The sequence below is a fragment of the Panthera leo genome, chromosome B4, assembly GCF_018350215.1.
Source record: "Panthera leo isolate Ple1 chromosome B4, P.leo_Ple1_pat1.1, whole genome shotgun sequence".
NCBI classification, from domain to species: Eukaryota; Metazoa; Chordata; class Mammalia; order Carnivora; family Felidae; genus Panthera; species Panthera leo.
In genome coordinates this window covers 37,936,108-37,962,545 of record NC_056685.1, presented here as the reverse complement: position 1 = coordinate 37,962,545, position 26,438 = coordinate 37,936,108, and the positions used below count along the sequence as shown (strand labels likewise).

The following is a 26,438-nucleotide window of genomic DNA, read 5'->3' as shown; positions in this document are numbered from 1 at the left end:
GTAATTATATTACATATTATAATATATACTATTAGTATCATATATTATTATACACTATAGTACTATTACTATTATATACTATATATGTAGTATATAGTATCTATAGTAATATATAGTGTATAATAATATATATAGTACTATAAATAGTATGTAATAGTAATAGTATATATAGTATACAATAGTACATACTAACAGTATATAACATATAGTAATAATAATATATATTAATAGCACTCCCATTGATGGAGAAGGAGGTTCAGCTGTTTTGTTGGGTTGTTTTGGGAGCGTAGTTGAGGAGGGAGACTACAGAGAGAAGTGGAGGGAGGAGATAGAACCCAGAAGAGAACCCTCTGTTAATTCCTTCGGACCGTTGACCTTGCTTCTTGTAGACGTCCCTTCTCTGGCGGACTCTTGTGGGCTCCTAGGTTCATGAGGTTTGTACTTACAAGGGGGTGTGCTGTCTGTTGCCTGGTTGAGGGGAGGGCTTATCAATATGCACATATTTACCTGGCGCCTACATATTCACCTGGCACCTATTATGAGCCTCCAGGCCTGCCAATACTTAACCTCCAAGCATCTAGTTGTTGAGAAACCCCCAGGGAAGAGAGGAGAAAAACAGCTGAGTGGAAGCTGTGTGGTGTGGCGCTCACCCAAGCCACAGCTGGAGCTCAGGGAGGGGAAGGAAAAGCGGTGGAGGGCAGAGAGCCCAGCTCTGGGTCAGACACTCCAGCCTGGAATCCCGGCCCTGCCCTTTCCTCCTGGGTGACCTTTCATGTGTTACGTGACCTCACTGAGGTTCAGTTTTCTCATCTGCCCACCAAAGAAAGGATCTCTAACTCCTGGCTGGCCCGGGTACGGATGGCTGAGTTAGGCCTGGAGAGCTCAAATTCATAGAGGGGCACAGAGTGTGTGGGCTGCCCAAGGTGAGCACTCTGGAGAAGGGTCTCGCTGACAAGGGGGTCCACCAGGTGGTGACTGCTGCCCTGTGCTTTCAAACCCTGATCTTACGTGCCAGTCATCTGGGGATGGGGTGAGGGAGGGGGTCGCCCGGGCCAGCCAAGCCCCCAGTTTCTCCTCTGGGCCCCTTCCCTCCCCACTGGGCCATTCCACTCCCCACACACGACTGCGGGCCGGATGCATCTGGATTTCAGCGGCTCCCTCCCACCTCACTGCCCTGTGTACGCATCAGGCCCTTCTTAAAGGCTTAAGGAGTTTTACTGCAAAATGCCAAGAATTCAAGAATTGAGGATATTACAGAGGCTCAGGAAATGTTAAAGGAAATTGCTCTGACATTCCCTGATCTGGTTTGAAGTAGTAAGTTTTGAAATAGAGTTCCGTGACCCTCTGTGATGGCAGTGGGTGAGAACCTGAAGTTTTTCTCACCTGTGTCCTGACTTACAGGTTCTTCTTTTTTGAACAGGGAGCTCAAGTTTTGAAAGATTCATGTGAGCCAAACTTCAATATAAATGAAAATGTGTTTCTCCATTGGAAACAATTAATCAAAGACCTTTTCTGCTTATGTCATTTACATTTTTAAAAGATCAGCCTAGACCATTTAACCAACAGATTCCAGTATGTTTAAAGGCTCAGAAAAGAACAAAGAACAAGATTGGGCTGGTGTTGTCCAGTTTGTCTGAGGTTTGGAACAGATTGTAAAATTATGAGAAGTTTTCCATTACCCCGTTTGATCACACAGATGTGGTAAGCTAACCTCTGAAGCTTTTTCAACAGGTAAAGGTCCATGTTTCCATAAGTGCTCTTAGAATATTGTAAAGACATTTCTCTCTCAGAACCCCCTTCTACAGACAAGTACTAGGATTCTGACACTTGGACAACAATGTCTTATATTTCAGAATTATATTCCTTACCACTGCTCGAGGATAGAAATTATGTTTATTGACTTTTTATCCCTGGCAACTAGCACCATGCTGAACAAACAGTATGAGTTCAGTAAATGTCCACAAAATAGATATTTCCGGAGGGAGATTATCAGTCATCACTAAGACTGTGTGCTCAGGGAGAAATCCCACAACCAGGGCTGGCTACATAATTTGTGGGACCCAGTGCAAAATGAAAATATGGCCCCCTGATTCAAAAAGCAGGAAAAAGTGCCATTGAAAGTACTAAATGTAAAAGCTTTTTCCTGTCTTCCATGGTCTCTTTCTTGACTTGTCATGGTGGTTTTGGTTGCTACTTAATGGCATTCCAAGTAAAGAAAAATTAAAATTTTAAATGATTAGCATGCATTTTGGTATTCATCTTTATATCGTGCAATGCCAGTTTTAAACACACGTATGCGAGCATTTAACTCCTATGTAGAATCACCAAAATCACACAATTCAAATATCATAGCTCATGTTTTGTTCTTCTCAGAACACTGGAAATGATGCACAAAACGACCTCAGCTATTTTTATTTCACTTCTTGATACACGCACATTCTTTTTATTTTTTTATTTTTTTTTAATGTTTATTTTACAGAGAGACAGAGACAGACAGAGCACGAGTGGGGGCAGGGCAGAGAGAAAGGGAGACATAGAGTCTGAAGCAGGCTCCAGGCTCTGAGCTGTCAGCACAGAACCCGACGCAGGGCTCAAACCCATGATCAGTGAGATCATGACCTGAGCCGGAGTCGAATGCTTAACCGACTGAGCCCCCCCAAGCTCCCCGATACATGCATACTCAGTCAACACACTGTCACACTCCACTTCCAGCCTAAGGGGAAAGGAAGGATTGAAAGGAAAGGCAATAGTGCATGGACCTTTCTTCCCTTTAGTTCATCCTTTTCAGTGCAAGTAGGTGACTGATGCAGGAAGGACCCCAAGTAGGAAAGGACAGGGTATCATAGGGTTCCTTAGCTGTTGGTATTTCTTACAAGGCATCGCTCACCTTCTGCATTTGAACCCAGCTCTGGTTCCAGCAGAGAACTTGACCTCCCTGGGTCATCTGCTCCTGCTTACTCTGTCAAAAACCAAACACCTTATCTTGTACTCACTCACTTTGCAGCTCCTTGCACTCCACACCTGATGGGTCCCCTGGATTTCTGTGCTCATGGATGTGAGAAATAAGCCCACTGACCCAATTAAAGGAGGGACGCCAAGACTCAGAGCACAGTGAAGTGAGCCTTTAACCAACATTCTTGCAACAGCAGGTTTCTGATGGACAGGCACACAGGGGACAGTTACAGCAGACAATTTATCTCCTAGTATTCAGGTCCCTTCCCTGGTTCCTCATTGGCTGAGTCCTGCAGAGGATACAGCCTTACCCGGACGTCGCCTCTGCCCATGTAAGGCAAAAAGGAGTCTGATTGGAACAAATGTACATTCCCTGAGGTGATGCGGCAGCGACTTCGGGTCTTCTTTAGCCCATTGTAAAGCCCACAAAAAGCCCAGGAAATGGAGAGGGGAAAAATAACCAGGAAGTGAAGTGTCTTAGGGTTTGGGACTCCATTGGGGAGTGGGAGGAGGGGGGGGATCAGGTTTGAACATATTTCCAAAGGTTGTGAACCTATTGTTAACTAGACGGTACAGCTTTTTGGTATTTTTGAAAATGAATCATCTCCCTTCTCACATGGGGCATCATGGATCAAATGAGATCAGCAAGGAACAGTGGACACACGCACCAAGCATTTCTCTCTGTTCACATTGATGCCCACTGTCCCATAGGGCTTCACTTACAAAACACAAGCTCAAAGATTAAATCATTAAAAATTCCAAGATGCCAACAGCAGAGCATTAAACAGAGCGCCAGTCCCTTGTCAGCACAGGGCACTGTGAGTCTGCGCGGTTGCCTGCTTGTGGAGTCAGCCCAGGCTTCAACCCTTGACCTTCCATTTTGGTTACGTTTTTAGATGGTGGTCCACTTGGGGCAGAACAGATCCTTTAAATGAGCGGGCCATTCAGGTGCCCTGAGATTCTAGTTAGTCATTTCTCTTTGGAAAACAGCAGAGGCTTCCATTTCCTTGTCCAGGTCTCCATCCTTCTCCTTTAAAGCATTTATGTTTTTAAAACAGTCAGTTTGGATCTTTCACTCACAGGTTCTAGTGTGGTTGAGAGGCTCAAAAGAAAAGAACAAAGGACAGGAGGAGAGGTGAGAATAGTCCATTTTGCCTGAGGGTTGGAATATGCTGGAAAGCGAAAAGCTTGTAGGAGTTCTAAGTCTGTTCAGAGATACTGATTAGCTGTTCCCGGCATGACCATTTTCATACTGAAGCCAAGCGGACGGTTTGCCATGGGGAAAGGTATGGCTTTGTTACCAAAGGACGAGTTGATCTTTGGGTGACTGCACATTTTGGGGTGCTTTTTGCACACAGAGAGGCTTTAGGGAAGCCAGGCCTTCTGGGAGAAATAAATCCCACTCTCTGTGGGGAGAGAGGTGAGGCAGGGAGACAGGAATTTAAGACTAGAAGTGCTAGAACAAAATGAAATACTCAGAAAGCAATTCACACTTCTTGATGGCAGAGCAGATAGCTCCGGGCTTTTCACTGCTCTGGAAACCTCAAGTTCCAAGCAAGTACTAGGAAGCAAGTACTAGTACCAGGAACTGAAAAGGGAGTTTTTTCTACCTTTTTTTTTTTGTTTAATATATAAAGACCTGTTGGAAGAAGTAGTTAGAGATAGCACAGAAGCCACATTTACATTGTACCTTGAATGCCTTTAAGTTGGTCTACCTTCTACCTTGGTGTTCCTGTATTGTCCAAATAATGCTAATTGTAAGTAGCAATTTCCATCATCAAATTTGGTAGTTGCATGACTCACTGTTCTCCAGGGGTCCACAAAATGGTTCTGTATGGCCTATAGGCTACAATTATATTTTAAAAGGCTGAAGCAAATGAACAAAACAAAGAGGAATATGCAACAGAGACCATGTGGGCCGCAGAGCCTGGGACATTTACTAACTAATCTTCTAACAAACGGTTTGCAGAGCCCCAGTCCACCCACCTGAGGTTATTGACAGTTTGGGGACCCCAGAGCACTGAACGTGGGCACAGGGGCTAGAGGAAGGCCTAGCCTCTGAACCCTGGTCTCTGAGACACCGCTTTCATTCACCTGGGCTGCAGCCTGGGAGGCCAGATTTTTACAAACTCCTCAGGTGGTCTTAGTGCAGCAAGTGTGAAAAGCATGGTCCTGAGACAGTTGTTCTCAAAGTGAAGTTCTGCAGAATCAACATCTTATTGAATTATTATTGGCTTATTAGAACCTCAAAATCCAGGGTGGACTCCGACCTGCTAACTCAGAAACTCCCCGGGGGTAGACCCAGAGATCTATGTTTTAATGAAGCTTCTGGGCCATTCTGTTGCAAGTTTGAGAACTCTAAGGCTTGGCCTTTCCAACCTGAACCTGCTCAGTCAGGCAAATGTCATGTCACAAGGGCATCAGGTAGAGAGCACAGGAGGAAGGGGGGAGGCTGGCAAGGGGGCAGCAAGGCCTCCAAGTCTTTGCTTTGAAATCTAAGGCTCTAAATGACTGGAATTGTTCTTTTATTCACAACTGAGGCCCTGGAAGGTGAAGTGAGCTGCAGGAACCAGAACTTGGGACCAGAATAACACTACGAACAACAACAGTCATGAATTCCCCCCCTTATGAAAGTTATCATTAACAATAGGTTTGTGCTCTACTTTTCATTACTACATATGTTTGTCTTTTAGTATCTTAGCTTACATAAGGTTCCCACTTGGTAAACTCAGGGGTTTAAGCACACTTCTGAACTGTCTTGAAATAATTTAAATAAACATATACGTGCGTAGGAAGTAGGAAAGCTATGTTGCTGACCTTCACCCCATAACTGATGGATGAATTCTCTTATCCCAACTGCCCCCTCTAGGGATTCTCATAGGGTACTCTGCCCAGGTGCTAGCCCTCCAACAATGTAGCATGGGGGACATTTATGAGTGTAATAGGATCTATGACTTATTGATGGCCTACTATGTGCCAGGCAGGCATGGTGTGATGTTTTAACATACATTATTTCCTGGAATCATCACAGACTTATAAAGTCAGTGGTATTATCCCCATTTTACAGTCATGAATGTTGAGGCATACATAAATTAAAGACTTTCCTCACATCCCACAGCTAACAGATGGCAGAGCTGAGATTCAACCCCAGGGAGGTCTGGTCTCAAAATTGGTGAGGGTGGGGAGGCAGGGGAGCTGGCACATGATCCGGCCTGATGAAGCATTTTGGTAAATCTAAGCTGGATGAGCTGGTGGGCACAGAAAGCAATTATTCCTTGCTCTCCTCATTCTTGCCCAGTGTCCCGTGCATCCTTGGCAGGAGGTGAGCCCACACCTTCCAAAGGTTGGATTGCTGATGTGCCATCTTAGAAAGAATTCAAGGACCAGTGGTGCACAGGGGACCAGAGGTAGAGACTCTGTTTGAGGTGTCAAGAATGCAGTTGCTACCCACAGAGCTGGCTGGGCTTTAAATTCTTCCCTCCTCACTCTGGAAGTTAGCAGCCAAAGTGGTGTATAAATATTACATACCACACATTATCATCACCATCAATAATAATGAGGCGTCCTTTTAGAGCTCTTCACAGTTCCAAAGCACTGTAGGCTCGTTAGTTCCCAGTGTCTAGTATTAATAGGCTCAGTAACAACTAGAGGCAGTGGGAGCTCAGAGACGATGGCCATTGGCAGCCTGCAGTCCTCCCAAAGCCCAGGCACTGAGCTGAAAACCAGAGATAGGTGCCTGGGGGCCTCTTCTCAGACCTATTCAGGGAGAGCAGAGATAGACATCTACCCTCTGCGTCTCTCTGGCCTACAGATGGGAGCAGACTGACTCCATCTTCTAGTCCTGGGACCTGCAGGCGGCTTTCCAAACCTCGGGTAGTGATGCTCATGGTGATGATGTAATTAGTCCATGGTTAGGGAGCCGATGTGGGCAATATCTAGGGTGTTCTGATGCCAAGTCCGTTTCTATAACATCCTCCCTCTAGAACTCATGGAACTAAAGTTCTTCCTTCTTTTTTGGAAAGAATTAGGGTAACCGTGTGGGGGTTGTTGGTTAGTTGCCATGCGAGTGCATTATTTCCTTGCCCAGAAAGGTCAAATATCTTTAAAAAGACACAAATCTGTGTGTTTGGCTCTCCTCCAGGGAGAAGATTCGAATGCTTTCCAAGGGGGTTTCTAAGTCCCTAGAAAATATGTTTCTACAGACCTGAGATAAAGAAAATATGGTTTATTTATCAGGGAGCTTAGCGGCTTCCACATTCTCTTCAATAAATTACATCACTTTCTGGACTTAAGACCTAACAGATTTACATCCAAGTCCCAAAGTGAAAATTGGAATTTAAATTCGGATGCGTAAATGTTCTCTCCCTCACCCTTATGTACATAAGCACACAGTTCTATCGGTCTGTGTGGTGCGGTAGAAAGCAAGCTCAACCAGGGTCTGGAAACCTGGATTCCAGCCCCAGCTCTGCCTCTTCGGCTTCTCTGGGGCCCCTGGGCTCCGATCCTGTGCCTAACTCAAGGCCTTTCTCTTGGGAGTTGATAATCCAGGCCTTGTCTATAACTACCCAAAATAGGAACCTTAACCTTTCTGTTAAGGAAAGTCCTAAACCTCTTTGGGGATCTGCTAAAACCTATGGAACTCCAGCATATAAATGGTAAAAAAAAAAAAAAATTTTTTTTCATATGATTTCAGGGGCCTCCAACTTAGAACCCCTTGGAAGGAAAGGTCTTTTAGACTTACACAGCTAAGCCATGGTGTCCTGCTCCAAAGACAAGACAGGCCCTATTTTGAAAGCAAATGAGAAGTTGTACAAATCCTACTCTCTGGGAAATGGGACAAGTTTTTATGTCATTCAGGCCCCCCTCCCCCATTTCCTGCTGCCTGGAAGGGAGTGTCTGTGCCTTTCTGGTTCCCAACGAGCAGGTTGTGAATGTACTTAAGCCAAAGTAATGTGCACCATAATGAAGGCTTCTTGAGGGGTCCTCCTCCTTCCAGCCCAGAGCATCTCTCCTCTAGCCTGGCTGATCCCTGCCAGAGAACAGAGCATTCAGACTACCCTCTTCCCCTTGGTGGAGGCCTCTACTGCTGGTGGGGTCAGGAGGAAGCAGGCCGCACACTCAACCAGTGCTGACTGGCCTTCAAGGTCACTTTTTCTGGGTCCTTGCCTTCTCATCTCCACAGGACAGGGGAAGAAACTGGCTCAGGTACATAGGAGGCCCTGCCCAAGTTCACACAGCTGGTAAGAGTGACAGTACTTTTCCCTCCATACATGTGACAGGCAAAGAAAGCACCAGGGAGCCAGGTTCACATCCACCTTCACTCCCCAGCCCCCTCCTCCTACCACCAGGGATGGTGGAGGGGATAAAAGCCCCCTTCATGCTTGCACTCAGGATCATACATAAGCTGCCCCACAAGGACCACCACCACCCCCACCCTGAAGCCCACAGGTGTGCTCAGTGGGCTCAGACCAGTGTCATTTCCCAACCATCTCTCGGAGACTCTGGTTAAGTGAGCAGCTGCTGCAGCTGGGGAGTAGGGAGGAGGTTGTTCTGGGCAATTTGCACTCAGCTGGGGATCCCACCCTGGGGAAGGGGGCAGCAGAGGGGGCCAGCACATGAGGACCCTGGTCCCATGAGTCAAGCCTGGTGGGAGTCCTTGTTGAGTCTGAGAGCCAGGGTCATCACTGATTTGGGGCCCGGAGTGCCTCCCACATGCTCTAGACTGCTTCGAGTCTTATACCCCTCTCAACCTCATACACACACAACAGAGAAAGCACATCCTGGTGCCTAAGAACAGATAACCCCTGGGGCTCCAGCTCCAGTCTGAGCCCTAAATCCAAGCTTGGGACGCCTGCGGGGCCTCCAGAGTGCCTCCCATTTCTGTCTGGCTCACTGGAGACTGTAGATGTTTGGAAGTTTCTCCCTCTGCCCTCAGAGTCATGACCACCCAACCCTCTGGCCTTCTCCAATTTCTGTCAGGCCCCTGCACCTGGCTGTTGACTGGGCCACCTGTGGGCAGATGTTGGGGTGACAGGGGAGACCTGCTGCTTCCATCCCAACTCTGTGCCTGAGACAGCAGAGCAGAACTGAGCAGAGAGGGCAGCACTGGCTGGCCTCCTGCCCAGGGTCTGTCTACAGTTGGCAGCCTTTTGGCCTTCCTGTAGTCACATGGCCTCAGACCCCAAGGCCCAGGTGCAGCCTCCAAAGACCAGCCCAGGTTCAGTTTCCTGGGCTATATACAGGGTCTGGAAAGCTGTCATGGGCAGTATGACCCCACACATACAGGGACCTGCCTTGCAGAGAGGGGAGAGGAAGCCAGGATCAGTCATCATGCCCCAGTGTCCCTGGGGCCCTAGCTGAGAGGCTTCTCAGCTGTGCCAGAAGCCTCTTGGCCACAGGTGTTCTCATCAGCAGCTAGGGGCTGGGCACTAATCAGAGAAGCCTGATGCAGTGGCAGAAACTGGAAAGCAGCCCAGCTCATGAAATGGCCTGGCGGGAGCCAGACTAGGGCATGCTCCTGGGAGGCAGGCACCAGGAGCCTGGCAGGAGGTATCTCCAGACTGTCTGGAGGCTGGTGGGGGAGGGGGAAGGAAAGGCTCCTCTAGGGCAGCACAGGTTGTGGATGAGAGGTAGACCTGTATTTCAAACAAGGCTGTGTGTTTTTGAATTTCCATCTGTGAAATGGGGATCTTAAGATTGTCCGCTTCTTAGTTACTGTGAGAAGTAGTATAACAATTATGTCATCATTATTATCATTATCATTCCCATCATCTGTGCAAGCAAACAGTGAGCTAAAGCCTGGAGAGGACAGAAATAACCAACCACATGCCCACATACAGGGCTGCTGCTGTTCTCCAGGAGGCTTGGGCCCATTTGCCCAGGACAGATGCCATATTGGAAAAATGAGGTGGGGCTATGGAAGAAAATTCAGCAATGCCTCAGTGAGTTACACACATGACCCAGCAATCGTATGCCTGGGCATTACCCAGAGGAATTGAAAACAGGTGTCCAGACAAAAACGTGTGCATGAATGTTCACACCAGCTCTATTCACTATAGCCAAAATGTGGAAACAACCCAAATGTCTATGGACAGATGAATGGGTAAGCAAAAGGTGCTCTATACACACAAGTGAACGTTACTCAGCTGTAACAAAGAATAAAGTACTAATACGTGCTAGAGCATGGATGAACCTTGAAGATGTTATGCAAAGTGAGAGAAGCCAGACACAGAAAATCACATATTGCATAATTCTGTTGATATGGAGTAATCAGAGTAGGCAAATCCTTAGAGAAGCTCATTAGAGGTTTCCAGAAGTTGGGGGAAGGGAAGTAGGGAGTGGCTGCTTAATGGGTACAAGTTTTCCATTTGGAGTGATGAAAAGTCCTGAAGTAGATAGTGGCGGATTCCCTTAATGACACGGAATTGTACACTTTAAAATGGCTATAATGGTAAATTTTATGTTACGTCTGTTTTACCACAATAAAAAAAGGGAAAAAATGGGATAGAATTGGGGCCAGGTGCGGGTCAGGAGAAGATGAACCACTGATGAAATGAAGAGTTTCTCAGATAATCTCAGAGGTCACTTTCAGTTCTTAAAATAGCTTGTAAGTCTATGATATAGGAAGTAGATTTCTATGAGGTAGGCCCCAACAGCTCTCCCCTTGCTTATTTTGACTGGGGACAAGTGTGGAGAACAATATGAAATTAAAGAATAAAAAACCTAATGCCTGCATCTTGGTCTCCTAGAGTGCTAGAGCTGGGTTTCTTGCATGGTTCCAGCTTCAGGGGGAGTAAGGGAGGGGGAGACACTGTTCAAATGGGCTTGAAGGGGGGGCGGGCGGAGAAGGGGACTTAGCACACCCCTTCAGCCAGAGAAGCTACACACCTTATCTGTTTTATATGTTAGGTTCTACATACAAACTTGTTTGAAAGCATGTACTGCTAGAACACCAAGTTCATCATAAAGAAACTGAGGCACGAGACATGCAGGTGCTGTCCAAGGTGCTGGCAAGTAGTGAGGGAAATCCTGACTTAAACTCCCCCTCCCCACACACCTGGGCTTCTGCCTGTCTGCCATCCCCCCACCTCCGTAAATACCATCAGCAGACATTCCTAGCATCCCTTTGGCAGTTCCCCCTTTGTTTGGGAGTCATGGGAAAAGAGGACTGCCCTTCATGCCTGTCCCCCCCGGGCTCCAGGAACACACACTCTCCCCAGCCAAATCCCCCTCATGCCAAGTGTCAGCCTTCCCGTAGGGGGTGATGACCAAACAGCCCCTGCCAGGACAGAGCCTCAAGAACATGTCTCCACGTGGGTGATGAAAAGAGCAGCTCTTTCCGGGTGGAAGTCCTACATCTATTTGTTCACAAAGACTGGGGAAATCATAATACAGATCCATCTCAGAGTATGGGAAAAATTATAGACTGTATTCTTCACTACTATGAAGCTGGTTTTTAGAGGGAGCAGTGCAATGCATATTAGGCAATGCATTTTTAATTTTTGAAGGTGTTTCTGAGACCTAATGTGTCAAAATTAAAACCCTGTGGTCTTTGTGGAGAGAGGCAGTGATTTTCCTTATTGGGTTTAGGGTTTTGCTTCACCATCGGCTCCTCTGCTCCCCTAGCCTGGTCCACTGGTGGGTGCAGTGAGGTAGCCTGGCCCAGCTGCCTTGGACTGACAAGGAGCCGGCCTGGCCTACCCCTGACTGTCTTAGACAACATCCTTTCCACCGCAGCCTTACAGAGCCACCGCAAATCAACCAGACACAGGCTTGGTTCTCCCTTCAGATGCCTGGGCTCCATGGGGGATTTTAAAATTCATTTAAAGGAATGCTTGTTCCCCAACCCCAGGATCTGGTTTATAACCTGTGAAACCATTTGGGTTTATTTACTCTAACCTCATAAGTAGTGACTCTAATTCTGTCATTCCCTGGACCAGAGGGTCCGGTGGTGCCCATTGCTTTCATAATGAAGTCCAGAATCTTGAGCCTGGCAAATGGCTGCTTTGTCACCATCTTTGCTGAATGTCCACTTGTCCTTGAACTCTTGCCAGTAGTTCCTCCTCTGCACACCTGGACAGACTTTTTTCTCTCTGAACTCCATGCATAGTGTTGGATGCGGCTGTCTCCCCAGCTGTGAGCTCTTTGATCTCTGGCCCATTGCATCACATAGCAAGGCCTCAAATGTTCAGTGAATGAATAGACTGATTAATTAGTTAATCTCAGAAGGGAACACAGATATGTGCACCCTGACCACTGCAACAGTAGACAAAGGGTAGGCCTGCAGTGGGGTGGTAACAGTGAGAAGATCAGAATGAATCGATTCCTAAGAGTTGATGGAGGAGCCTGCAGAAGGGGGACAGCTTGGTGAAGTAGTATGTGTTGGGGTGGGAGGTGGTGACACTGAAAAAGAGGGAGAAGTGGGACATAATCCTGAAGATAGTGCACTGGGTGGCGGGAGGGTGGGAACGTCATTACGCTTAGGGATGCAGGATGGCTGGGTTTGTGGGGGACATCCTGGCTTAGTTTTAGACAGGCTAGCAGTCAGGGACTCGTGGCCACATGAGTGAGCCTAAGCCTCAGCAGGCTCCTGAGAGTCATCAGCTTGTGAGACGTAGGTGGAGCCGGGCGTGAGTGGGGTTGAAGAGACACCGGGCACCTGGGTGGCTCAGTCAGTTGAGCGTCTGACTCTTGATTTCAGCTCAGGTCATGACCTCACAGTTTGTGAGTCCGAGCCCCATGTTAGGCTCTGTGCTTACAGCGTGGAGCCTGCTTGGGATTCTCTTTCTCTCCCTCCCTCCCTCTCTCAAAATAAATAAATAAAACTTAAAAAAAAAAAAAGTGACTTTGGGTTGAGTAGAGTGGTAGGGGCAGCCAGACTGTGGTAGGCTGCAGAACAACCAGACGGGGAAATGAAGCTTCAGGCCTTGGTGGCCAGGAGAAGAAGGGTCTGGCAATAACTTGAGAAGGAGACAGGATGCACGTTATCGTAGGACTTGGGAGGTAGCGTGCGTGGCAACCAGATTGGGCTTCGGAGCCTCCCACCCGCGGTTGTATCCTGGCTCTGTGCACCGGTCTAGGTGAGGACCAACTTGTTGCCCTTACAGATGGAGCTACAGAGGACCTATTTTTGCCTTCTGTTTGAGTGGGACATTGTGCAGAGAAGACTCTGACTCTTGGAGATATGATTCAGTTAGAGACCCAACAGGACAAAAAAGTTTCTTCTTCTTTCTTGTAACAGTCCAGGGCAGACAAGCTGTTGTGCTCCACATAGTCATACGTGGATCCAGGTTCTGCTCTCTTATTTCTCTACCATCCCTAAGGGCAGTGTGTGGTCTCCAGGGCAGTCCCCAGACCAGCAGCATCAGTATCCCCCAGAAATTTGTTGGAAATGCAAATTCTCCGGCACTACCCCAGATCTACTGGGTCAGAATCTCTGGGGCTGGAGCCGAACTACCTGTGACTGTGAACGCCCTCCAGGTGATTCTAATGTGCCCGAAAGTTAGAGAAGCAGTGCTCTGGGGTGCTGTCCTTGTGTGGTGGAAGCTAGATTTCGGGCACATCTGTGGTCCCACTCTCAGGGGACAGATTGTAGAGATGTGTAGGGGCAAGCCTGGAAGTGGCACTTCCACTCACATTCCATTGTCAAGGACTAGTACTCAGCCAGATCTAGCTGCTGAGAGGTCTGCGAAATGTGGTTGCTAGTTAGGTGTCCCTGTACCCACCTGCAACTCCATTATGATGGGAAGAGGAGAGAACAACTTTTGATAAACCACTAGCAGCCTTGGCTTATCTGCAATCAGTTTTAATCCACTATCCTCCAGAAGAGAGGGGGATATCTACCTGCAGATCAAAGTTAAGGCTTATATGTTTAAAAAGGTATATGGGGGTGGGGGGTTGTCAGTTGTACCAGCCCCCAAATGTCTGCCCACCCCCAGTGGGTTTGGGCAGCCCACCCCTTAGACACACACCTATCTTATTTGCTCACCCACTATATATTGTGCTACCCAGTCCCTATTTGTAAACTTCCAGTAAAAGTCAAGATTTCACCCGAGGCACCAAGTCTTGGCAAGGAATGAGACAGAGAAGGAAGAAATGAGCTTGCCAAGGCAGTGCATGCACCCGCCTAGACCGTGCCGTGCAGTGCACAACTCCAGGGGCAGCCGCTCACGGGCCTCTGATGTGTACACCTCCCCCTGGAGTTGAGTGATGTGGCTGCCCTGTTGTTGTCACCCCCCTGAACCCCAACACCCTGGGCTCTGGGGTCTTCCTCCTGCCCTTGCTCTTTACCCTGTAGATCCTGAGGTTACCCTGAGTGGGCCACCTCTGAACATCCATCCTTGCTATGAGAGGCTTCTCAGGAGGTGTCTCAGTGCTCCACGTACCAAAGCTTGGACAGAGAAATTGACTCTGGGTGGAGGCGATTTTTTTTTTCTTTCCTCAAAGCCTGATGAAATCCCAGACCAGCAACACCAGTGATGAGTCCCTGGGTCTGCCAGAAGAGGCTCAGCATCTTCAGTTATAAAGTAGGTACACCTGAGACAGTTAAATGAGCGACCTGGCCCAGATGAGGGGCTGACACTGCCGGAGGGGTGGGGCTTCTGACTGCTGGCCAGGACTCTAGGAGATGCTGGGGCCAGAGGTGGCTTCTCAAGGCCCTGAAACACAGGCAGAATGACTTGCCTCCCTGGAATCAGGTATTTGTTTATGTAATGAGCTCCTTTTAGGTGCTTGCATGCTCTAACAGTTCAGCCGCCCTGCCGCGGAGCGTTGTACTGGGGGAAGGAAGGAAGGAAGCCATGCTTGCACGAGGTCCTGCTGGGGTGGGCCTCGGGGCCCCAGGCTCTCCCAGCCTCTGCTGGATGGCCATCTTCAAGGGCTGGAGCAAAGGCAAGGAAAAGACTGTGTGCTGTTTGGAGAAGGGGCTAACTGCACGCTTGCCTTCAAAACCTATCAAAGCTGCCCGTCCTGCTGCCGTTTCTGGTGAGGTCTGACTCCACAAGGAAGTGCCTGACTACGTGCCAGGTGTTTCCCATCAGCAGGGGCTGGCCCGTCTCTGAGCCTTGTTTGGGTGATTTTCTACCATGGCATACTCTGGGCATAGGTCTGTATTCCTCACCTGAGGCTGGAGCTGAAAGACTAGGGGAAAGAGGGGATGATGTAGAGGGGGCACCTGGGTGGCTTAGTCATTTTAGCGGCCAACAATTGATTTTGGCTCAGGTCATGATCCTAGGGTCGTGGAATCAAGACCCGGGTCAGGCTCCACACTGAGCATGGAGCCTGCTTGGGATATTTCTCTCTCTCCCTCCCTCTCCCTCTCCCTCTCCCTCTCCCTCTCCCTCTCCCTCTCCCTCTCCCTCTCCCTCTCCCTCTCCCTCTCCCTCTCCCTCTCCCTCTCCCTCTCCCTCTCCCTCTCCCTCTCCCTCTCCCTCTCCCTCTCCCTCTCCCTCTCCCTCTCCCTCTCCCTCTCCCTCTCCCTCTCCCTCTCCCTCTCCCTCTCCCTCTCCCTCTCCCTCTCCCTCTCCCTCTCCCTCTCCCTCTCCCTCTCCCTCTCCCTCTCCCTCTCCCTCTCCCTCTCCCTCTCCCTCTCCCTCTCCCTCTCCCTCTCCCTCTCCCTCTCCCTCTCCCTCTCCCTCTCCCTCTCCCTCTCCCTCTCCCTCTCCCTCTCCCTCTCCCTCTCCCTCTCCCTCTCCCTCTCCCTCTCCCCCGCTGCCCCTCTCCTGTTCATGTGTGCACTCTCCCTCTCTCCTCCCTAAAAATAAAATCAATAAATAATTTAGAAAGAAAGAAAGAAAGCCCTGGAGAGAGTAATGAAAATACCAGGGCGCCTGAGTCGTTCAGTCCACTAAGCATCCGATCTTGATTTCAGCTCAGGTCATGATCTCAGTTGGTGAGTTTGAGCCCCGCATCGGGCTCTGCACTGATGGCACAGAGACTGCTTGGAATTCTCTCTCTCCCTCTCTTTCTGCCTCTCCCTGTCTCGTGCTCTCTCTCTCTCTCAAAATAAATAAATATTTTTTTAAAAATAGTGAAATTACCGCATGTGTAAATGTGCAGAAAGCAGCCAAAGCAGTACTCAGTGGGAAATACATAGCCTTCAATGTATGTATGCACCTTGAAAAAGATCAAAAGGCTGTACAACTAAGATCTCTGCACTTTATATTTGTTAAACTTCCATTTTAAGTTTAGAGAAATAGGAAATCATCGATACAACAAATTCACTAAAATACAAATAAGGAATAACATTTAACTATATCTGCCTTCTAAGAAAGACTTCTCTAACTAAAGTGATTTTTGTCATACTTTCAAACTGAAAATTTCAGGTGGTCAATGTAGGAGCATTGACCTTCAGCAAACCCATCCATCAGGAGCTTATATAAAAATTGCATTTTCGGGACATGTTGGGTAAAACAGAGCTTAGAAAGTAAGATGTTGGTGAATGATAAAAGAAGATGAGGAAAAATAATATCTCAATATATTTTCATAAGTTCAGACTTAACCTTGGCAACAGGAAACCCAGGGAACTGATCTGGTGTCAACGGGCTGTTTCCAGGATCACCTTTGGAAAAGGTCCCCTACAACTATCCGTAGCCTTCCAATGTATAATCCCAAATTGATACCTCTATACTTCTACAGAGAACGTAATTCTCTATCATTCTTACCCTGTCTCCTTCCATCACTGGTTATTTGGTAGGTTCTCATGATTTTGAGGCTTATCTTAACATTAACCTTAGTTAAATCGTATTAATATTTGTATCCCCCTTCTTTTAAAGTGCCTTTCCTGTCGGAACCAATCTACTCTGTTAAAGTTAGGTCCTGACTTTTCTGTAGTGGATTCCTCATGTCACCTGGGAACAGGGTCTCCTGTCACAGTCGTCTACGTAGAGTCTACTAGCAGGTGGATGGGTTTAGGTACAGAAACTGTGAAACTCTGTCTCCGGCTATCAGACACCTGGTCTCTGGCTGATATATTCTATAGGGTTACCCATACATTGTCCTTCATTGAGAAGCTCTCAGGGAGTTGGTTGTAATAATTCCTTTGCTCTTGTGTGGCACTGAGGCTGTAAGATTACAGTGCACACAGTTCTTGTGAATTCACCATCCTGTTGGATCCTCACAGCCACCCTGCAAGAGAGACAAAGCTGGACTAGCATCAGGTCCATTTTACAGAGGAGGAAGCTGAGGCCCAGAGTCACACTGCTGTAGGTGACAGCTGGTATTCACACCCAGTCTTCTAAACTGCTGACTAGTACTATTTTTATTTGCTCATTGACTCTTCTCAGAAGCACTAAGGAGGTCCTCATTTCATGGGTCAGGCTGCAGTTTACAAAAAGACGCAGGAAACACATACCAAAGGATGACACCCATCTACACACAGAGTCCAAAAACTCCATTTATGTATAAACGTGGAGAACAAGGAAAAAGCCAAACCATTTGCCTCAGGTTATGAGTGGAGCCCTGTCTGATCCATGTAATGCATGTTGGCACTTTCAAATGAAGTAAAAAATAACCCATGTACTTAGGAAAACGTATCTCTCAGAGCATAAAGACTAAGACTTCTTGGTGCTAGGATTTTAATTCAGGTTCCACCTACGGCACCATCCACATGGCACTATAGTTTGCAATCAAACCTTAAGTTTGGTCCGGAAAAGTTGCCCACATTCATTTACCTGCACACAACAAATACAGTGATATAAATGAAACACCAGCAGTAGCCCAGAGGCCCCAGGCCAGCCCATGCCTCACGGTAGCACTAGCAGCTGCTGGATCCCCAGCCTCAAAGTTGAGGAGACGGAGGACCAGGGAGAAGAAGGTGGGCCCCCCCGGAGGGTTCCCCTAAGCAGTTTGGTATCTTGATAGTGACAGCTGCTTCTCCCGACCCAGGAACACTGGCCCCACCACCTCCTCCTGCGGCCCCTGCCTGGGATCTTGGCCCCTGGAAGCTTCCCTCATTTTTAGCTTCCACCAGAGGCCACCAAGCTGAGAGAACTTAACCAGAAGCCAGAACTGGAACCGCCCAGATAAAAGTAAAACATCTGCACCCACTCTGCCCATGTCTCTCCACTTCCCAGTTCTGTGCCTTCCTCTTCTGGAAGAGGGATAGTCACACCATTATGGGATAGTTTTAAGTAGTAAATTACTGCACATATAGCACTTAGCTCAGTTGTCTAGCATGTGGTTAGCATTTAGGAAATTTATTATTATTATTATTATTATTATTATTATTATTATTATTATATCAGCCAATCAAAATTTGTTGGTGGCCATGGAGATAGGAGACCAGGTCCCTGCCCTGCCACTCATCTGCACTGTGACTTTGGCCACAGTGTGATCACCCCCACCACTAGTTCCTTCCCCATCCCCGCCCCAGGGATCCTTTTGGCACTTTTCAGCTGACCCATTTGGAAGGTTGGAGAAAATCCCACTTTCCTGACTGCTTCAGAGAGACTTTCCACCCACCAGGAATGGGTCAGACAAGTGGAAATTACAAGAAGAGAAGGAAAAGACAAAGAAGGACAAAGCTGTCTATGCAGGGGAAGGAATCACGCTATGCAGGGCTGCAACCAGCTTTATTAGGAGCCCACATTAAGTTATAAATTCAACCACTTAGATTGTTTTTTTTCCTTTCCAACTGCTTTTGCCCATCATGCAGGCATGGTCACTCGTTGGCCAAGAACCCAGAAGTGGAAACTGGCACTTACTTAGAGGAAGGGGTAGGGGTGGGGTGGGGTCTGGTTTTTCCATAGCAAACACACACTGGTTTTGTTTTTATTTTAGAATCACTAAGCTCCCCGGGAGCCCCCTCCCTGACCTCAGATATGAGGTGCTCACCCCTTAGGAAATGAAGAGTCAAGGCACCCCCAAACATGAGCTTTTTTGAATGGGAGCAGAGAAGAGGCCCCTGACATCCCAGGAGTAAAGAGTATAGGGAAATGGGAAAAGTCACAACTAAGTGTGGCCAGCAAGATTGTCCCCAGGCCCCTAACCTGATTTGCTGGCCTTTCTGCAGCCACGGTGCCCAGCCATACCTCCAGGCCTCTGCTCACAGCATCCTCTCTGCCTGAGCAGCCTTCCTTCCTGTTCTGCCTGCAGGGACTCTACTGGTCCTCAAACACCAGATTAAATGCCTCTCTCACCTGCCCATCCCATTGTGGCAGAATTACTGCCACTTCCTCTGTGCCACCCTCAGGGTGTAGAGGTGATCTACATGCCTGTGCCCCACCCCTGGACTAACTCCAGTGATTCTGAGTACAGCTCTTGGCACATAGTGGGGACTCAGTGCACGTTTGTTGAATGATTGAAGGATGCAGCTGGCCCAGGGACCAACAGTGCCTCCGTACTTACCTGGGATTTGTACAGTCTGCCCCCAAGCACTCCACACCTCCTGCCTCCCCTCACCATTAAAGGACTCAGCTCTTCCCTCACCCACCACCCAGGGGATCCATTCTGCCCCCAACTCTGGTGCTCACCCTGGCTGAGCCTTGCCCTGCACAGCGTGAGTTCCCACACATCTGGCCAGCCCACTGGGCTCTTTGTACATATCTCTCATCCTCTCTGTACTTTGAGACTCATTCACTTGGGGGGCTGGCAGTAGAAGAGATAATAATCCCCAGTTCTCATGGCCCGGGACGTTACACATCCGGCCTGATGAAAGTCCCCCAAATCTGTCACTTCACCATCAAGGCATTTGCGGTTGCTTTTCTGAGAATCCTGTGGTGTGGGTCCTGACTGTGCTATTAGCAGCCCCCAGGCCTCTGGCTGCCCTTGAATGCCAGCTTTGTTCTGTACTCAGAGCCTGGGCCTGGAGGGACAGGCACCCTGAAGCTGCATTAGCAGGCTGTCTGGGAAGTCTCTGACATCTCAACGGGAACACGTCCTAAATGTGGATTTTGTGTGAGAGGGTGTGCCCACCCCGCGCTCCACCCGTACCCACTCAGCTATGTCTATTCAGATGCAAAGGATGGTCTTAGTGCAGGGGTATGGACTTCCAGAACTCGTAGGGGCTTTAAAGAACACTGATCCAAAGTGGCCCTCAGACCAGCAACAGCATCTGGGAGTAGGGTGACCTGACATCCTGACTTGCTGGGGGTGGTCCAGGTTTAGCACTGAAAGTCCAATATTCTGAAAAATCCCTCCCTCAGTCATGGGCACATTAGATCATTAGCTACCTACTTGCCCGCCTTGTGGCTTCCTGACACTTGCCTGCCTTATGGGTAGGAAAACATACAGCCAAGAGGGGATGCAACCTGCCAAAGTGCAGGCAGCAAGGAAGGGGCAGAGGCAGGAGAAGTGTCCTGCCTCCGTGGGTGGCTCAGCTGCCCGGTCTCAGCAGATTCAGCCGATACACCAGGGCCGAACCAGTCAGCTTGTTAGAAGATTAAGAAGGCACTGAAAAGGGGCATCTGGGTGGCTCAGTCTGTCGAGCATCTGACTTTAGCTCAGGTCATGATCTCAAGGTCATGAGTTTGAGCCCTATGTTGGGCTCTGTGCTGACAGCTCGGAGCCTGCAGTGTGCTTCAGTTTCTGGGTCTCCCTCTCTCTCTGCCCCTCCCCTGCTTGTGCTCTGTCTCTTAAAAATAAGTAGGAAAACATTAAAAAAAAAAAAAAAAGGCACTGAAAAAGACTCAAACTAGTTGCTGCCATCACTGGGCACTGGTCTCAGGAGGGAAGGTAGAGATGGCCATCTTCAGGGAGGGGGGACCCCGCTGAGCTTGGAGAATGTGGGAGGGCAGCAAGGAGCCAGGACTCCAGATTCAGGGCACAGTGGGGCCAAGGCTGGAGGGAGGGGCAGCAGGTCTTGTAAGAGGCCAGAGAAGAGATCAGCTTGGCTGGAGCAGGGCTCCAGGAGGTACGGTCACCTCTTCTTTTTACTCAGGCTAGTCCAGGACCCCATGACCAACAGTGACTACCACCTCTGGGTGGGAAGGTATCTCTGCCTTGCCTGCCCCCACTCTCTGCCTCTGGCCCCTGAGGGAAACCTCCTGCCATTGGTTCACAAAGTCCAATTCCCCATCCTCTAGACAGAAATAAAACCCACTTAGGAAGGTAAGCTATTTCCCACAAATCCTCAGATGCCCCTCGGAGTTCTGTGAACATGGTCTTGGAGGCTCTGAAGCCCTGCTTCCTCCATCCTGGCAGGTCAAATGGCACGTGTTTGCTTTTCTCCTCTCTGGAGGAGAGGCCTTTCCTACCCCCACCCCCCAGCCACTGTCCCCACGTGTTACTCGCTAACCACAGGGGAGACTGAGGAAAACAAGGTCCTGGAGAGGGGTGTCCATCAGGGCAGCTGTCTGTCTGCCAGGAATCCCATCCAGAACCACCTGGCAGGTGGGCTGGGAGTATCCACACTCCTAGGAGGGTAGTTGCCTCACCCTCCCTATCCACCTGTCCCGGGCCACTAGGCAGTCAAGTTAAGGGCAATCAATGTCCTGAAGCTGATGCAGAACCACAGGAGAGTGTTCAGTGAGGCCATCCTTCATGAGGCTTGCATTTCAGAAAGAGTCCCTTGGCAGGGGCTGAGGGGCTCGGGCTGATGAGACGCCCAGAGACATTTAAGAAGTTAGTGCTGAAGTCCAAGAAGGAGATGGTGAGGTCTCAACCAGACCAGTGGCAGCAGGGATGGTGGGCAGGGGACAGATACCTACGGGCAGGTAGTGAGTACAATTAAGAGGCAGCAGGGGAATGAGCCCAGGGAGGAGGAGGAGGAAGAAGAAGCATGGCTTCTTCTGACATGCAAGGGGAAGGATTGGCGAACAGAGGAGTGAGGGTCCCAGAAGCCAGGGGGAGGGGCTGGGCCACAGTGCCATGTGCTGGGAGAGGATTCACCTCTGCCAGAGCGGCATCAGTGCAGGATGAGGGTGGCTTAGGGATCCAGGGGAGGGGAGGAAATGGAGACTCAGGTAGATATTTTCAAATGAGAAGGGAAGCAGCTTCTAGGGAAGTAGTTAGAAGAATGCCTAGGATAAAGGAGCATTTTTGCATCGATAAGGAGGGAAACGTGTGTGTGTGTGCTTGTTTCCCTGAGAAAGGTAATACAGCTCTAAAAGTGTCTGAGACCCAGGCTTTTTAAAACTGATCGCTCTTATAGCTCGAAATGGCTACAAGAGCTGTAGTCAGCCCATCAGGATTCCAACCAACAGGAAGAAGGAAAGACTGAAGGGAGACATGCCCCCTCCTCACTTTAAGGATATTTCTGATCATTAGAGATAAAGACTGACATTCATTAATGACAAAGGGATCGATCTACCAGGATGATACCACAACTCCAAATCTGTATGCACTCCATAAAACAATTGTAAAATAGACGCAGCAAAAATGGACAGAACCAAAGAATAGACAAATTCATGGTCATGGCGGGGGTCTGTAGTATACCTTTTCAACAGATCAGAGAACCAACAGACACAAATACAGTAAAGCTATAGATGTGAAAAATGCTGTTAGCAGATTTGGCCTAACTAACACACACAGAGTTCTGCACCCTACTTTTTTTTTCAAATGCACGTGAAGCATACACCCCGAAAATAATACCTCTAAGAAGTCTAGTACACTACTTCTGCTTCCATGCCTTTTGCCAGCAGTCAATCCTGGCTGCACCTAGCAGGAAGGAATGCTGGGAAATGTCTCCTCCAGGTGGCCAGTGCTCACTGAAACTGAGGGATTCTGGTCCGAAGGCAGAAGGGGAGAACAAGTATTAAGGAAACCAGCCATCTCTGTCCCTTTGTCCCGTCCCTTGACAGCCTGAGTCCCAAGAGCACTGCACAGTGGGTAAGAGCTTGGGCTGAGTCAGATGCCCCTCACCCTCTCCTGGCTTTGCCACTTACTTGCTGTGTGACTTTGGATAGGTTATTTAACCTATGTGAGCCTCTGTTTCCTTACCTTTTAAAACCAGGAATTACCCTTCTTCCTAGGGCTGTTGGAAAGATGGAACAAGATAACACGTATAAAGCACTTAGTTCTGTGCCTGGCACATAATAAATGCTCAATAAATGTTAGCGGCTCAGAGACGCTAAGTAACTTACCCAAGGTCAAACAGCCAATAAATGACAAGTTTAGCTTTCAAATCCAAGCATCTGGCTCTAAGCTGGGAAGCCGGTTCTTTGGGGCCTCTGCCACCCCCAGCACAGGGCCCTACATACAGTGGGGATGTGGTGGAGGAAGAAGCCTGAACAGGAGGGGATAGGAAACTGCTACCACCAATTAGCCTTGTCACTTTAGCGAATGTTAATTTCCTCATTCCCTCTGCAGAAGGTTGAATTAATGAGCCCAAAGGTTTTTTTTTCCCCTGACCCTGATGTATTCAGTTCTATCTTCTCTACCACTAATGGCTGAAATTTTACCGTTAGAAATGTGTTTCTTTTTGTTAAATCCTGTCTTCTGCCTCAACTCCTTTTTTAAAAATACAGTTTTCCTTTAGAGGGTGCTAGCCCCTTCGTTTGCGGGTCCTGACACTTGGTATACAGGTCTAGAGAAGGGTCTATAGCCTGGCTCTGCGGGCCCTGGTTGGGAGGAGAGATGCAGACAGGAGAGCCCAGGGCCCAAACAAGCTGTCCATTTACTAATGGCCCACAGTGGCCCAGAGGCTCTTTTGTCAGGGCCACCTGCACAACGGCCGTGTAATAGCTCCTGTTCCAGTCGCCCAGCTGACCCCATCTATCACCATTTTTCACCCTTTTTTTTTGTAGGCTTCCTTTTTTTCTCCTTCTGTATTTTTGTCCACCACACTGCCTCTGAGACAAAATCGGAGAAAAATGCGTTTTGTCCTTTTTTAACCAGAAGACTAAAAGTCTTAAATTACCTTCTTCAAGTTCTGCAAATAGAAATCCCAAATAAGACAGCCACCTTTTCTTTTCTTTCTTCCTCTCTCTGTCTAGGAGCCCATGGGCTTGAAATAAAAGGCAGAGTGGTAGCTTAGGAAGAACAGTGTGGGCTCAGCCCAGCACCGGCCAGGAAGAGGAGCAGGGTGGTAGCAGGGAGGGCCTGACTGGAGATGGAGAATGAGGGAGAAAGAGAATGGAAATGAGCAAAACCAGTGCCCCATTGCTTATAGCTCTAGAATAAGAAAGGTCCCCTCAAGGGCCCGGTTTCTTAAAGAACAACTGCTCTGTGCGTGGTAGAGCATGGGCGGGTGCCGGGGGGAAATGGAGCTGAGGGGAAGAGGAAGCTACAGAGGCTGTTGTTCAGACTTACTGGGAAACAAATGGGGTTACCAGGCACAGTGAAACTCCTGTACGTGTCACCCCACTGACGTCATGGTTCCCAGAGAGCCCCTCAGTGGGCAATAGGACAAGCAGAGGGAGCGTGGTTCCAGGGCAACAGCTAGGAATTTGGGGGCTGGAGTCCTGGGTTCTAATCCGTGCTGCATATAATAATAATAGCTAGCATTTATGGAGCACTTACTGTGTACCAAGGACTATGCTAAACACCTCACATAGATGATCACATTTTATCTTCCAAACAAGCCTGCAGCATAGGTATCATTATTATTTCTGGTACAGATGAGGACGCTGAGGAATGAGCAGTTGAATGACTCACCCAAAGTCTCACGTATCTTGTGACAGACCTGGGTTTGAACCCGGGGAGTCAGACTCCAGAGCTCTTGTCTGCCTGCCAAACAACAAGGCCTGCTGACCTGCTTCCTCATGGGGAAAGTCAAGGTGCAGGGGACAGGTAGGGTGCACTGGGTGAGGCTGATATTCTCTCCAGCCTGGACTGTCTGATTTGGGGCTCATGCCTCACCTACACACAAAAAGATCCCGCTCAAGTAATGCAGAGTGCCAGACTCCGGGGCCAAGCACACACGCCAAGTGTGCGTGAGTATGTGTATGTGTAGGACAGGTAAATTTGTGTCCTGCAACCCTGATGAGACAGGAGAAGATAATCAGAACACACAGCAAGGTCAGTGCAAAGTCTGTAGGAAGACCTGTAGGTTAGACTTAGGTCAAAAGGGCAAAACCAAGATCCAAAGGGTCTAGAAAATTCTTCTCAGTGCACCTGTATTGTGCATCCAATAGCCTTTGGATTTCCCTGATCCTTCCTCCAGGTTACATAGCCACAGCCTCAGACCCACCTGGCCAAATGGGCTAGTAAGGAGTCCTGGCTCTGGGAGGAGGACAGTGGCTCCCCATGGTCTGCCACCCCCCAACTCATGTGTCTTCTTTGCAGGCCCAGCAACCATGGCCCATTACAAGGCCGAGCAGGACGACTGGCTGCTCGTCTACCTGAAGTATTTACTCTTTGTCTTTAACTTCTTCTTCTGGGTAAGTGAATTTTGCACACACACGTCCCCCTCCCCAGCGGAGTGAGTCAAGCCACCTTTGTTTTTGTTGTGAGTCACCACTCTGGTTGATTTCTTCCAAATCAAAGACCACCCATGGGCAAATTCTGCCTACTTGAAAGCAAACATGTACATTTGCTGCTGAGGGGGAAGAAAAGAATCTGGTCTGCAGGTTGGCGTGGAGTCCTACCACGTGGCATCTGAATGGAGGGTGCATGAGAACAACATGGAGTGTTGTGCTCCAGCCCACTGCACAAAGGGTCCGGCTCTTCCTCCACAGCTAACTTGTTGCACCAGGGCTTTGTGGGAAATGTGCATGCCTGAAACAATTGCTTGTTTTCCACTGAAGCCCATTTGTCTCTCCTGGTTAACTTTCTCCATGCCTGAGGCCGGTGTGACGGCAATGGCCTCTGTAGTGACTCGTGTCAGGAAGCCTGCCCGTGGAGGTCTTTCAGGAGGAGCGGGTTCTGTCCACTTGAGGCAATTATTGGAGTAATTGGGAGCAGAAGACCATCAGTTCCCCCAAGTAGCCAGACACCGGAATATGTGTACTTTGTATCACAATCTCACGAATTCTGGAGAGGCAGAAGGGTGCTTAAGAGGCTAAGCAGGCTTTGCTCGGCTCTGCTGCTTACTGATGGTGTGGCCTCCGGCAAGCCACTTAACATCAGCGAGTCTCTTTCCCCAGCTACAAAACAGGGAATCGTTTCCAGCCGCTTGGGATTTGTTAAAAACAAGACAACAGGCCCCAAATGGAGGTACTTACACCAAGCCATCATGTCACCAAACCGAGACTTAATTATGGTCAATTACGGTCTCAGCTCTCCCAGAAATGGCATCCTAAACTAGTCAATCGGGAATCGCCTGATGAGCACTAGTTACGTAGTCTGCCTGATAGATCCCCGCCTTCCCCTGAGGGAAAGTAACCTTGCAATAGCCAGACTGCTTTTTTGCCCAATATAACATCCTTGTTCCTGCTCCCTTCTGGGTATAAAAGTCTTTTCTTTGGTGCAGGTCCTCAGAGCTCCTTCCTGTCTGTTAGATTGGATGCTGCCCGGTTGGAAGCAACTTCTGCTCAAAGAAACTTTTAAAATGTTTAATATGCCTCAGTTTATCTTTTAACAGTTCGCTTAGCAGATGCTCTAAAACTATATGTTAAGTGCTTAGCTCAGTCTCTGCACATAGAGGGCATTCGATATGCAATATTTTGGGT

At 48.6% G+C, this 26,438-nt stretch overlaps 1 protein-coding gene across 1 annotated transcript in view; it reads left to right on the top strand.

The window, feature by feature from the left end:
• The window catches only part of TSPAN11 (tetraspanin 11), a 73,622-nt gene that overhangs the window by 3,520 nt on the left and 43,664 nt on the right, over nt 1-26,438 (top strand). Inside the window, exon 2 of the mRNA XM_042945534.1 lies at nt 25,114-25,208. Coding sequence (XP_042801468.1) covers nt 25,125-25,208 — 84 coding nt within the window. The 5' untranslated portion in view covers nt 25,114-25,124. The remainder of the gene's footprint in view (nt 1-25,113; nt 25,209-26,438) is intronic.